Raw genomic sequence first — 14,710 nt, 5'->3', positions numbered from 1 at the left:
TAAGAACTAAATTGTATGGCACAGACTAGCTGTGTTTCCCTCTAATTCACTTTAAATTCTCAGATAGGGTATATTTAAGTGATGGCTTTATGGGGACCTTCACTTGAAATGGTGTGGGATACTAACATCACCTCTAGTGTCATGGCTGGGTGGGGAGGGGGTCACAGTGGTGCTTTCTCCAAGTTGGCATACAGAGCTGGTGCCCTGCTCAGCCCACCCTAGCTACACTACTGGCAGAAGGAATGCAGAACTGCAATTTCGAGGCATGCCAAAGCAACCTCTGAGCCAACTGCCCATAGCTTAATTTTAGCGGAGGCTGATTTGTAGCTTCCCACTTACTGAGTCATCTCTTTTACCCTTCACAGAAGTTTATAGTTTTGTGGTTGCACGTTTGAGTATGTTGAAAAAAGTGATTGATTCCTTCATGGCAGCATGCTTATTTTCCTTGTAGTTACATTTGTTAAGATGTTGACTGCAGAGGTATAAGGCAAAGTATACTTTCAAATAGGAAATGCAGTTGCTGTGTTATCTTTGGCAGCAAAGCCATCTGAGAAGCACTTCATAAAGATATGAAAGTTGTGATGTAATTTTACATAGTCTTTGTTCATCATCCATATTTGTCTTGGACATTCTTTACAGCTTGAGTCAGTGTTCAAATCTATTGAGACATTATCAGAAGAAGAGAAGCTTAAGAGACTGTCGACTCTAAAATTGCGATACTTTACTCCTAGAGAAATAGCAAATCTCCATGGATTCCCTCCAGAATTTGGTACGTGCCCATTAAGCACCTCATTTCTAGTCCAGCCTTCAGAAGGGCAGCTAGAGTTTCCAGCATGGTATATTGAAGGGAATGTTCTGTGTTTTTTGTTCAATAATTCTTCTAATACATCTTTATTTTAAAAATAACTTCATTTCTGTTTTGTTACCATTCTTCTAAGCATTCATTAGTTTCTCTCAGTTTGTAACAACATTCCTGTCTGTCGTATAATCAGATTTACTTTTATCATCTCAGAAAAGTAAACTATGGGATCTAAATCTTCTCTTTTCTTGAATGGCCATGAAGCAGAGGCCTTTGTTTGGTTTAGAAAATATTGTTTACTTAAGAATAGCGAGCATTACTGACATCTATAATAAGGCTGCATCTGTTGTCAGCTTGAGAGCCCTTTTATGACTGTCAGTGTTAAGAACTCCTGGCTTTCCCCCTCATGCACCATTTGCAACTTCTGAGGTAAGTGGGTGACCTGCAAGAAGCACAAGCAGAAAGGAGCAGCAGGGAAGGAAAGCAGTCTCATTCTTCCTGAGAAATTAGGGCAATTGGCTAGTTACCTCAGGTGTCTATACACAAATGCAGAGCCTGGGAAAGAAGCAGGAACAATTGAAATTCCTCGCACAGTCACAGAACTATGACATGATTGGAATAACAGAGACTTGGTGGGATAGCTCACATGACTGGAGCACTGTCATGGATGGGTACAAACTGTTCAGGAAGGACAGGCAGGAAAGGGAGAAGAGGAGAAGGAATAGCTTTTTATATAAAAGGACTGCATGATTGCCCAGAGCTGCAGTACGAACCTGGAGATAAGCCTGTTGAAAGTGTCTGGGTTTGGGTCAAAGGAGAGAGCAACAAGGGTGATGGAGTGTCTGCTATAGACAGCCAGGCCCGGAGGACAAGGTGGATGAGGCTTTCATCAAACACCTAAGGGAAGTTTCCCAATCATAGGTGCTAGTTCTCTTGGGAGACTTCAGTCACCCTGACATTTGCTGGGAGGGCAATACAGCAGTGTGATCCAGGCAGGTTTTGGAAAATGTTGAGCACAATTTCCTGTGCAAGTGTTGAAGAGGCCAACGAGGAGCAGTACTCTTTTTGACCTGCTGTTCACAAACAAGGAAGAATTGGTGGGGAATGTAGTGGTGGATGGCAACTTGAGCATCATTGACTGTGAGATGATTGAGTTCAAGATCTTGAGGAAAGGAAAAAGGAGAATAGCAGAATAAGGACCCTGGACTTCAGAAAAGCAGACTTCTGTTCACTCAGGGAACTGATGGGGAGGATCTTTGGGAGCCGGTCTGAGTGGGAAAGGTGTCCAGGAGAGCTGGTTGTATTTTCATAGATTTCATAGACATTGGGGCTGGAAGGGACCTCGGGAGATCATCGAGCCCAGCCCCCTGCCCAAAGGGCAGGAAGTCAGCTGGGGTCATAGAATCCCAGCAAGATAAGCATCCAATTTACTCTTGAAGGTGTTCAATGTAGGTGCTTGAACCACCTCCGCTGGCAGACTCTTCCAGACCTTGGGGGCTTGGACAGTAAAGAAATTCTGCCTTATGTCCAGCCTGAAACGGTCTTGCAGGAGTTTGTGACCGTTCAACCTCGTCATCCCTTGGGGCGCTCTGGTGAACAAACGTTCCCCCAGATCCTGGTGGTCACCCCTGATAAACTTATAGGTGGCCATCAGATCACCCCTGAGCCTGCACTTTTCCAGGCTAAAGAGTCCCGTGGCTCTCAGCCTGTCATCGTAAGATCTGTTTTCCTGACCTCTGATCATGCGCGTGGCTCTCCTCTGGACTCGCTCAAGCTTCTCCACATCCTTTTTGAATTGTGGAGCCCAAAACTGGACGCAGTACTCCAGCTGCGGCCTCACCAAGGCCGAGTACAAGGGGAGAATGACGTCCCGGGATTTGCTCAAGAAGCATCTATGGATGCACGCCAGCATTTTGGTCGCTTTACTAGCCGCAGCATCGCATTGGAGGCTCATGTTCATCTTGTGGTCAATGATGACCCCCAAGTCTTTTTCTTCTGTAGTGCTAACCGACGTAGCACTGCCGAGCCTATAAGTGCTGCAGGTTTTTCCTCCCAAGGTGGAGAACCTTGCATTTTTCGGTGTTAAACGCCATGAGGTTCTCGTCTGCCCATTTGCTGAGCTTGTCCAGGTCAGCCTGGATCACCCGCCTATCTTCTGGCATGGATGCTTTGCCCCAAAGTTTGGTGTCATCGGCAAACTTGGCCAGTCCACTCCTAACTCCAATGTCCACATCGTTAATGAAGATGTTGAACAGTATGGGTCCCAGGACAGAGCCTTGAGGGACCCCACGTTACAGGGCACCATGATGAGTGACTGCCATCAATCACAACCCTCTGGGTCCGACCACGAAGCCAGTTTCCCAGCCAGCGGATAGTGGTGGAGCCAAGGCCACAACTGGGCAGTTTGGCCAAGAGGTGATCATGGGATACCAGATCAAAAGCTTTTCTGAAGTCAAGATATATGACATCAATCTCTTCTCCCTTGTCCAGGTGATAGGTCACCTGGTCATAGAAGGAAATGAGATTGGTCAAACAAGACCTACCCGCAACAAACCCGTGCTGGCTGTCCCTTAGAATGTTAGCCTGGGCCAGTCCCTCAAAGATGGCCTCCTTAATAAACTTTTCTAAGATCTTCCCCAGGATAGAAGTCAGGCTAATGGGCCTGTAGTTAGCCGGATCCACTCTCCTCCCTTTCTTGAAGATCGGCACCACATTGGCCTCCTTCCAGTCTTCAGGCACTACACCAGAGTGCCAGGAGTTTTCAAAGATCCGTGCCAGGGGATGGGCTATGACGCTCGCCAGCTCCTTGAGTACCCTTACTGAGGGCACAGGAACAAGTCATCTCAATGTGCAGGAAGACTAGCAAGTATGGCAGAAGACCAGCTTGGCTTAGCAGGGAACTCTTGAATGAGCTAAAAACAAATAAAGGAAGCTTACAGGAAGTGGATACCATGGAGCAGGTCCTCAAGGAATCCATTTATAAGCACTGGAGGAGAAACAGGTGATCAGGAACAGTCAGCATGGATTCACCAAGGGCAAGTCATGCCTGACTAACCTGATTGCCTACTATGATGAGGTGACTGGCTCCGTGGATGTCGGAAAGAGCAGAGGATGTGATATACCTTGACTTGAGCAAGGCTTTTGATATGGTCTTCCATAACATTTTCACAAGCAACTTAAGGAAGTACAGGTTGGATGAACAGACTGTAAAGCGGTTAGAAAATTAGCTGGGTCATTGGGCTTAGAGTAGTAATCAATGGGTCGATGTCTGCTTGGCAGCTGGTATCAAGTGCAGTGCCCCAGAGGTCAGTCCTGGGACCAGTTTTGTTCAATATCTTCATCAACAGTATGGAAGATGAGTTGATGTACACTCTCAGCAAGTCTGCAGTTGACACCAACCCTGGGGGGGTAGTACCCTGGAGGGTAGAGCTAGGATTCAGAGTGACCTCATCAAATTGCAGGTTTGGACCAAAAGAAATCTCATGAGGTTTCATAGTTCATAGTTAGTTGGGTCGGAAGGGACCTAAGCAGATCATCAAGTCCGACCCCCTGCTATGGCAGGAAAGAGTACTGGGGTCAAATGATCCCAGCAAGGTGATTGTCAAGCCTTGTCTTAAAGACCCCCAGGGTAAGACCCAGCACCGCTTTGCTTGGAAGTTGGTTCCAGATCCTAGCCGCCCTGACCGTGAAGTAGCACCTCCTGATGTCTAATCTGAATTTACCCTCTGCCAGCTTGTGACCATTATTTCTAGTCACTCCTGGTAGTGCTTGGGGGAACAGGGGCTCCCCCAGTGCCTGCTGGTCCCCTCTCACTAGTTTGTAATAGGCCACTAGATCTCCCCTCAGCCTTCTCTTGTGGAGGCTGAACAGGTTCAGGTCCCGTAGCCTCTCCTCATAGGGCCTGCCCTGCTGCCCCTTGATCATGCAAGTGGCCCTCCTCTGGACCCTCTCCATGCTGTCCACATCCCTCTTGAAGTGCGGCACCCAGAACTGGGCACAGTACTCCAGCTGCGGTCTGACCAGTGCCACATAGAGGGGGAGGATCACCTCCTTGGACCTGCTTGAGATGAATCTGTGGATGCATGACAAGGTGCGGTTGGCCTTCCTGACAGCATCCCCACACTTCTGGCCCATGTTCATCTTGGCATCAGTGATGACTCCAAGATCCTTTTCTGCCTCAGCACTGACGAGAAGGGAGTTCCCCAGCCTGTAGGTATGCTGCTGGTTCTTCCTCCCCAGGTGCAGCACCTTGCACTTGTCAGTGTTGAATCCCATCCTATTCTCATCCGCCCACCCCTGTAACCTGTCTAGGTCCGATTGCAGCCTATTCCTTCCTTCTAGCGTACCTACATGCCCCCACATCTTAGTGTCATCAGCAAATTTGAACAGGGTGCTTTTTACCCCCTCGTCCAAGTCACTGATGAAGATGTTGAACAGTGTGGGCCCGAGGACCAAGTCCTGGGCGACCTGCCCACATCCCTTCAGGTTGAAAATGACCCATCCACCACCACTCTCTAGGTGCAGCCCTCCAGCCAGTTGGCAACCCATTTGACTGTGTAGGTGTCGACACCGCAGTCCCCCAGTTTTTTAATGAGAACGGGGTGAGAGACAGTGTCGAAGGCCTTCTGAAAGTCCAGAAAGACTATATCCACTGCTACTCCTGCGTCTAAGGATTTGGTGACCTGGTCGTAGAAGGCCACCAGGTTGGTCTGATAGGACCTGCCTCTAATGAACCCGTGTTGGTTGCCCCTAAGCATAATCTCCCCTGCTGGCCCCTTGTGTACATGTGCTAGAATAATTCTCTCAAAAAGCTTACCCAGGATTGAGGCAAGATTAACTGGCCTGTTCTTCCTTCCTCCCTTTTTTGAAGATGAGAACCACTTTGGCCCTCTTCCAGTCTCTGGCACCACACCAGAGCACCACGAGTGCTCGTAAAGCTGTGCCAGGGGTCCTGCAATGACCTTGGGTTCAGTAAGGAGAAGTGCTAAGTCCTGCACTTAAGATGGAACAATCCCATGCTGGGGACCAACTGGCTAAGCAGCAGCTGTGCAGAAAAGGACCTGGACAGTAAGCTGAATATGGGCCAATGTTGTGCCCTTGTAGCAAAGAAGGCTAACAGCATACTGGGCTGCATTAATTACATGACTATGATAATGACTTACCAGCACCTGAAGGGAAGTGATTCTTTCCCTCTATTCAGCACTGGTGAGGCCACATCTGGAGTAGTGTGTCCAGTTTTGGGGCCCCTACTACAGAACTGATGTAGACAATTTGGGGAAGAGTCCAATTGGAGGACAAGAAACATGGTTAGGGGCCTGAGGCACATGAATTATGAGGAGAAGCTGAGGGAACTGGGCTTATTTAGCCTGAAGAAGAAAGACTTGGGGGGATTTAATAGTAGCCTTCAACTACCCTGAAGGTTGCTTCCAAAGAGTATGAAGTTAGACTGTTCTCAATAGTGGCAGATGACAAAACAAGGAGCAATGGTCTCAAGTTGCAGCAAGGGAACTTTCTCACCAGAAGGGCAGGAAAGCACTGGAACAGGTTACCCAGAGAAGTTGTAGAATCTACATCCATGAAAGTTTTTAAGACCTGGCTAGACAAAGTCTTGACTGGGATGATCTACTTGGAGTGGTCCCGTTTTGAGCAGGTGATTAGACAGAATGACCTTCTGAGGTTCCTTCCAACCTAATTTTCTATGGTTCTTTAATTCTGATGGAAATGGAACTACAGCTTTGCATCTGGAGAGTCTCTCTGTACCTTCAGACAAGCTCGGGTTTCCCCAAATGGTTCTAGCTTCTAGCCACTTATTTTATTTATTTATTTATTTTTAAATCCAGAATCCCCAGCCCACCTCTGCCAGATTTGAACATCTAACTGAAATGTCTGCTTCAAGCTTGAGATGGGAGAGTGGACTGAGGATAGGGAATTATTTTCTTCTTTGGTAGTGTTCAGGAGTAGCTAGTTTCTCTAGTTATTGATCCTTTTGGGCCTCCCCATACTCCAGCAAAGGCTACAGTAGCCCTTGGTCAAAGAGGAACAGTGTCACCAGCCTAGCAGTGACTCCCATTCAGGGAGGACAGATGTTTGTGGAGAAGGGTAAATTAGAGGATGGCAACACAAATCCTGAAATTCGTGGAATTGTGCTCCGTAAATGAATCTGTATTAATTTACCAATTTGCCCCATCAAGAGGCCAGTTTCCCCCACCATGAATCAAGTCAGGAAGGTGGGTGTTTTAAGTGTTATGAGGTACTTGCCAACTGCCACCATGTTGGCATTATTTACTTTCTCACAGCAAAAAAGTCTGCTGTGACAGACTTCTTTTATTGCAAGCCAAGGTAATTAACTAAAGAACTGAGTTTCCAAGATAGATTACAGTCCTGTGTGGTTTCTGTCTTTGCAACAGTTCTGCAAGTCATATTTTCTGTGGTTCATGCAGGAGACATTTTGCTGAGATTCCCAAACTAGAGCCATTGCTTGGGAACTTCTGCACTTGATAGATGAAGCCAGAGATGATCTTCATGAAATAAGTGAATATAGTAATCTTAGAACAGTTTATTTACTACTGGCAGGTCCCAGGGAATGGGTCTACTGCCATTAGGTTAACACAGAAATATTAAAATTGACCACACCATTCTTGCACTGGTGATTTGCTTTCAGGAGAGTGACTTCAGACCATGCAGAAGGCTTTTGCTTTGTCCGCTTGACCGTTGCTGATACAGGAATGACAGGGATGCAGACCAGAGAATGACTTATAACAAGACAAAACATTTGGAGCTAATCCTCATTTGCCCTAGAGCTTTGCAAGAGTAATGCAAAGGAAACTTTGTGTAAATGGGAATCAAGCACACAACACTTGGTGGAAAAGCAATTAATGGTCAATTAGAGTCAGAGCTCTGTAGTAGTGTATGTGTTTAGATAGCAGCATCCCTGAGCAACAAAGACTTTGAAATTAGGCACCAAGGCCCTTCAAACCCCTGGCCACCAAGTCTGCAGATGTAGGCTAGACTCAAGTCATTTCTCCTTGAAGTAAGAAATCCAAGATAATTTATCCAGGCAAGTAAGAGAGTTAGGGCTGGTATCTGTCTAGAAAAGGCAGAGGAAACTTACAACCATTACTATTCAAACACGCTTATTAAACACATTATATGTAATTTATACAGTAGATCAAATGGAAACTTCATCTAGGAGAATATGTATGGGGATCTAAGAAACATTCAGCCAAGTAACTGACCCAGAGGAGGAAAGTGGATGCCTAAATATTGGTGTCAGTGAACTGGGCAGAACATCTGGAGCTGGCAGAGAAAGTGCTTACCACAGTAGTCCATATATAAGCCTTACAAACTGGCAGAGAAATATGGAACAACTCCCAGCCACCTCCTCCTTGGCTTTCAGCCCTTGTTTCCAATAATCTCTGGCCACATTTTCTCCTGCGCTCACTCTGGATGGGAGTTTTCCAATGAAGTTTGTACAGCATATAGTTTATAGACGTAGTTCTATTCTTCCCTGACGCACATGCACACACAGGCCTTTATATGTATAAAAGTTGCCTGAAATTTAATGACCCCAGGAGCCTCTTCTCAGTTCTTTCTCCCCATCCCGACCAGGTTAAATTAGCCTGGGCCTCCATCTTTCCTTCTCCCAGCCCTTGCTTGCCCAGTATGGAGGAGGTTTTCTTAGTGCTTTCTGCAGAGCTCATATGTGTTACTTGTCACAGCTGATTTACATGGTGAGTTTTGGAGTTCCTGAGGATCCCCACCAAGAGAAGGCCTAAGCAGCCTTCTGAATCATCACATTTTCTGGCTGCTGTGACCATACCCTTCTTTCAATACCATTGCCCTCTTGAGGCATCCCACTAAAAGACGAACTCTGCAGTATTTACTCTGCCACAGCACCTCCCCACCCCTCTCCCCCCAAAGAGGGCCCCTCTTGCATCATGGACCTTGGACACCCTGTGCTATGTCAAGGAGACACAAATTGAACTTGATTGCAGGATAAGCTACATTTTATAGTCATTTGTAAAGTTAGAGACCTGTGCTGCATGTTGCCTGGAATTGTTCATGCAAATCCAAAAACCTGAAAAGAAAAAAAACACACTGAAATTAATTTTGTCTTTGTATTGTACAATTGTTTTTGTCTGTAGGTTTTCCTGAAAAGATAACAGTGAAGCAGCGCTACCGTCTCCTAGGAAATAGTCTCAATGTACACATTGTGGCTAAACTGATTTCACTTCTGATCAGATGATTCTGAACCTGAATTTGATGAGGAGTACTTCTGTCAACCCTGCTAACTCAGAATATAACTTCCTTTGAGTAACATAATGAAGCTGATGGCAGCTTTACAAAAATCATTGCTAACTCAGATCTCTGTCTGGAATGGCTAGATATATCCTACTGAACATTTGTATTTTAATGCATTTATTTTATTGAACATTTGAGCTGTGGGAGCATACAGGCACACTATTAAATATATACTGCCAACACCTTGATTGTTTTACTTATATTTTATTTTTAGTTTGTAAAATATAAACTATGGTATTTATGTGTCCCTCTTACTGAAGGTGGGTAGAACTGTCATATTACATCACAACTCCTGGTCTAGAATATAGAACAGATGTGAATGTTAAGTATTTATTTGTTCTGCATTCAGGATATCATTTACAACTGAAAGTATTAGCTTAATGTGTTCTTATGAGGTTTGTTGTAAAAGTTGTCTAATAGTTTACTATATTTTTAATGCTTTTATAATACCACTACTTTATATATTTTTAAATAGACACAATGTTGATCGTAAGTGTCTGTCTAATCTTTGTAAGTACTTATGTCCTCAGATCACAGTTGTGTTTGTGGCATTTAGGAACAACCCATAAAATATGCTTTGAGGTTTTTAGAGCCCTTGCAGTGCTCCTACTCATCATGTTCTAGCTTATCTTTTTTCCTTCTTTTAATATATTTTTTCAGTACGAGTTAAATTACGTGTTATCCTCTGCAAGACATTTATTTTAGGGAACTCTTATGTTTCCTCTGGTTCCTTTATATTGTATAAAAGCACCTGCATGGCATAAAAGAGCCCTTAAGGCCCTGTGCCCTGTTGCAGGAGGATTTCTTTGATTATAGTAACCAGAACAGAGTTATTAGGAGGTCATTCAAGAACCCCTTCACAGACATGGGGGCAGAGCTGCAGGTAGTTAATGTTTGTTGGGGTAAGGCCACTACATGAAGCGCTGGATGTTCTGCCTGGTGCAGCAACTCATAAGCAGCTGGAGACATCCTGCCGTTATTAAGGCATGGACAAATGTATGCATGCTTGGAGTGGCTTCAAACGTGGAAGAGGTCCTGCTTGAGAGCATGGAGCAACTGTTATGCTCTGTTAACTTGGATACATGTCTGTAGCTGTTCAGGTGAATAAAAGTGTCCTAGTTTTAACCCTGGATTAAGCAGGGTTGAAGTTAGAATGATTTTTCATTTGTAACATATGTATCCCTATAGACTCCTGTATACAGAAGCTTTCTATTGTAACAGCTATTGCCAGTCTGTAGCTGCAGTTCCCCATCTTTTCTGCTCTAAGCATAGGCTTTCCCTTAGATCATCTCCCAGGTGCTACTGTTACTAGTGGCTGCAGAACAGCTGTGAATTGGAGAGGCATTCAAGCAAGTTAAGCCACTTTAGTTCTTTCCAGGCTGTGAGTTTTGTTTCATCATTAGAGATGCGGCATAGCGGATTACCCATATGTGATCTTATGGAAATGTATTGAAAAATCCATTGATTTTGCAAGTCTCATTTGTGCCACTAATCTTAACATCTGTGCAGAGCTGCTAAGAAGTTGTGGGAAAACTGCAAAACAACCTGTGTACCAAAGAGATACAGGTCTAGGTTACTGCACAGATGTTGCTGCCCTGATCTTTGGAAGAAACTGTGGCGTGGTTGAAAGACGCATGGATTAAGCTAAACCTGGTAAATATAGGAGATAATGTGAGTTAGAAAGCAGAACGCAACTTTGAGGAACTAGCATCTACTCTAAAATGCCATCTGCCCAAGAGAAGTCAGACGTAAGGATTTCTTTAGGCTGTTATTCTTGGGCACAAAGGTACCAAAAGCACCACTACTTGAAAAGTTAAGAAGAAAAAAATTCTTCAGAAAACAAAACACTTGTAATGAGGACCTAGCCACAGCAGATCATGCTTTTGCCATTTCCAGGTAGGTAATGCAATGTCTCCTATCTGGGACTGATTGCCATATAGAAACTGCAGCCACTCTGTTCCATATTTGGATTGTTTTTCATACACAAGTTCCCCTCTTTTTTCGAGATCACTTTTTTGTTTTGTGTGCTGCTCCTGATTTGACTAAGCTTGGCCTGAGCTACCTCAGAGCCTACCTCTCCTTTCTGATCCTGCAAGAGCAATTACAACCAACCATGCCACTGACTTTTCAATCCTCAGAATGAAACTGTGAGGGTTTAGGCACTGTATTCTTGTAGAAGACCCTGGACCACTAAGCCATATTTCATTTTAGATAAGGTTGACCCCTTGCAATGGTTCTTTCAATGACACATGAGGAGAACAACACTATGATATTCTCCTGGATTGCACCTTCTTTTAAACAAGTCCAGTTTTGAATTAAATACGTTGTGAACTATAGTTTTGTTCCTATCCATGGGAACATATCATGTAATGGTGGGATATATCTTTATGGATCTATTAATGTGATTAATAAATGTTGTATGATTGTAGGATGCAGGAATAATTGATCAGCTATGGGTTTTACTCCTGACAGATTCAAGCAAAACAATCTTTTTCTAGCATGGATTCTGTTATACAAGCACATATGGAAGTGTAAATTTGTGCTTTTATAAAATCATGTAATTTGATGTACACATTAACAATGGTTTCTTGTAAACCTTTATAGTAATGATGCATATAGCAGAGTTTAGGCCTGTGATAGCCTAGTAGTAACATTTTGCTGAAGAGTTTATTTATAAATTAAAGGAGTGGGTTGAACAGAGATCTCTTCCTTCCTTTCATTCCCGTTTATCAACTCAGCAGAAATAAGGGGGCTGAAAAGTCTTGCCACTTACTAATTTTTTGTGGTCTAATATTCACCGAGTGTTTAGCCACAGTGCCTTGGCTGTAGCTATGACATTTAAGAAGTAAGTCTAGGACATCTTAGCTTTCAGTATCACACTAGATCAGATGTATAAAGTGCAGTACAGCAGTGCCAAATGGTAATTGTATAGTTCTAAATTTGACTTGGAATTAAAAAGTGATTGGGCAGGCAGTTAAGAAAGAATTCCAGTTGTTTCAGGGTGTTTACAAACAATACAATCTCTGGGAGACCAGCTTTGTGGCTACCGTACACTCACAACAGGAGGAGCGGGACCTCCCCACTTGACTGTGCCCCGTGCCTCCTGCCGGCCTTTACCTCTGCCTGGAGCAGCACTGCTGACTTGGGGAATGGGGAGGGGGCAACAAAATACAAGTTCACCCAGGGCACCATTTTCCCTAAGGCTGGCTCTGCTGCCTCCCACTCACGCGTAGTAGGGTCAGTAGGGAAAGAAGGGATCATGTTAGATGGCCAATTCCAGGACTTTTGTTTCAATTTTCACCAACTGGTCAGGACCATCCCATGAAATCTGGGACTGTTGTGGCCAAACTGGGCCATATGGTCACCCTACATAAGAGAGAGTGTCTTCAATGCACAGATCAGAGGTTTTTTTATTCTTTTACTCCAGATTGCCCCAAGGAATGGGAGTAACTGGATTAAGTGTACTAGGCTCTGTTGCATTTAATATATCATCAGTAGAACTATTTACTGGGTTCCATTGAGCAGCATCGTTTTAATCCCATTGTTCATTGAATTATATTGTCTTTTGTGCAACCTGCCAGGCACAGATGTCTGCAAACCAATTAGGCTGAAATCAGTTCACACTCAACTTTGCAACCTTTAGCTATCACTTAGGTGATACCTGTGAAACCTCTTTACTTCTAATCGAGTGGCACCAGGGTCTGCACTAGTTCTGTGGATATTGAACAAGGAATAGAATCCAGATCTCACCTTCTCAGCTCAGTTGTTTTGCGGGAAAATGCAGTTCATACTCTGCAGGTCAGAAGGTCTGACTGAATATAGGCAGGAAACATATGATGAGGTATCATTTTTACTTTTCAGAGTTGTCTTAAATTTGTAAATGTTGCCATTTGCTTTAAATCAGGAGTGGGCAAGATACAGCCTGAGGGTTCGATCTGGCTTGCCAATTGAGTGTATCCAGCCCCTGGCTGCCTGTGGCGTGCCACATAGAGTACAAACCTGCCCAGGGAAGCCCACAATGTACTCCCACCTGCATCCACCCCATGCCCACCAGTGGCATTGCCTCAGTACTCGCCTTGGCCAGCATGCACAGTTTCCTGACAGGGCTGGTCCTGCTGCTGCCACAGCTGCCTGGGTAGTCTTCAGCTCCCCACCACTCCAGCAGCTCCTCTTCCTCCTTCTGCACTGCACCAGTTTTGGGGAAAGCTGGGGGCAGATGGCTTCTACCACAGCGCATGGGGCTTCAGCTTCAGTTCCCAGCTGCCTTCCACCCACTCCAGATGGGATACAGGGGTGGGGTGCGCCTGCACTGCATTCCCCGGGCGAACTCAGCTGCATGTGCCTTTTCCCTTCTCCCACCCCCAGCTGGCTCCTGAAACTTAGCACACAGGCAGCACCACCCAGCCCCCGTACTCCTCCCCACACATGCACCCCAACACAATATACAAGAGTAAGAATCTATTTTTAGCTAATATGCGATCACCTTTATCTAAACTACTAAAAAACCCCAAACAAATCAGGACAAAAATATTTTTTTTAAATACAATTAAAAATATTATAGTAGATGTTTGATTTTTAGTATGTGATTTTTTTTATCTATAATTTGTTAAAATGATATCTTCTGACATATTTTATATGTGGCCCTCAACAGCTCACCAGAACTCATTAAATGGCCCAACAACCAAAATAATTACCCCACATTAGATAATATATTCGTTATCTAAACCAGCTTTACCAAAGTAAATCTCCAAATTGTTTGGGTTTAGTTTTAGGGTCATATCAAATTCTGGAGGTTTATCCATGCAAGAACTAAGAAAGACAAATTGATACTTCGCTGTCAGTTTTATCTCAAAACCTCAAAGATTAATTATTCATCCTCTGCTTACTCTCTAATATTTTTCTGTAGCTTATAATGTTAGATATTTGAACTGTGGTTGATCAATCAGTTAATTGGCCTCATTTAAAAATATTTAAGTTAATTCCCTTCCTTTTGTAAATGTCAAAAACCCATTAGAAATCTAATATATCTTGCCTCATAGATACTTGAAGCCAATTTTGTGCTGTCTTGTGTTGTGGCTTCTGAGTGTGTGTGTGTTTGTGTGCACGCACGCCCAGTGGTTGAAAGAATATGGGTGAATCAATAAATGTTTCCTGTACTTGGTTAAAAGTGCCATGTCCTTCTGGGTAATTTTAGACAAATTATCAAGGAAAAATGCTTGAGGAAATACCCTAGGAAACACAATACTCCAATGTAAGAAACAAGCAAAAAGCTTAAAATAAATTATAATAACTGTGATAAATGCTAGCCTTCATTTTTACTCATATAAACCTGGATTTGAAAGAGTATTAGAACAGTAATTATTTAAAAATAAATAAAAATATGCTTAGTTAATCAAACCAAGCTTGGATAGGTAACTGATATACCAGAGCATCTGGGATAATGAAATATTAAATAGTAGAACTATATAAATTTAAAATATTATGAATAGTGTGGGAAAGACTTGCACAATATTTATAAAAATAATGTACACCTCTGCTTAGCTGATTGCCATTTTGACAGTCTGGGGTGTGTGTGGTATCAAGGAGTTATTTGCATGGCCCAGGAAAAGG

At 43.8% G+C, this 14,710-nt stretch overlaps 1 protein-coding gene across 5 annotated transcripts in view; it reads left to right on the top strand.

Moving 5' to 3' along the window:
• TRDMT1 (tRNA aspartic acid methyltransferase 1) overlaps window positions 1-14,400 on the top strand; it is a 52,090-nt gene extending 37,690 nt beyond the window's left edge. For 4 of the 5 annotated variants that reach the window (XM_090047219.1, XM_090047221.1, XM_090047224.1 and 1 more), the window contains 2 exons: window positions 640-769; window positions 8,944-14,400. In XM_090047219.1, coding sequence (XP_089903345.1) covers window positions 640-769; window positions 8,944-9,044 — 231 coding nt within the window. In that variant the 3' untranslated portion in view covers window positions 9,045-14,400. Of the gene's footprint in view, window positions 1-639; window positions 772-8,943 lie in introns of those variants that run through there. The other variant, XM_090047222.1, reaches the window with a different exon arrangement.
• The last annotated feature ends 310 nt before the right edge of the window (window positions 14,401-14,710 follow it).

Source organism: Crocodylus siamensis, chromosome 5, assembly GCF_052110815.1.
Source record: "Crocodylus siamensis isolate JL-2025a chromosome 5, ASM5211081v1, whole genome shotgun sequence".
Taxonomy (NCBI): domain Eukaryota; kingdom Metazoa; phylum Chordata; order Crocodylia; family Crocodylidae; genus Crocodylus; species Crocodylus siamensis.
Note: the sequence above shows the minus strand (reverse complement) of the source record. Positions and strands in the feature narration are given on the sequence as shown.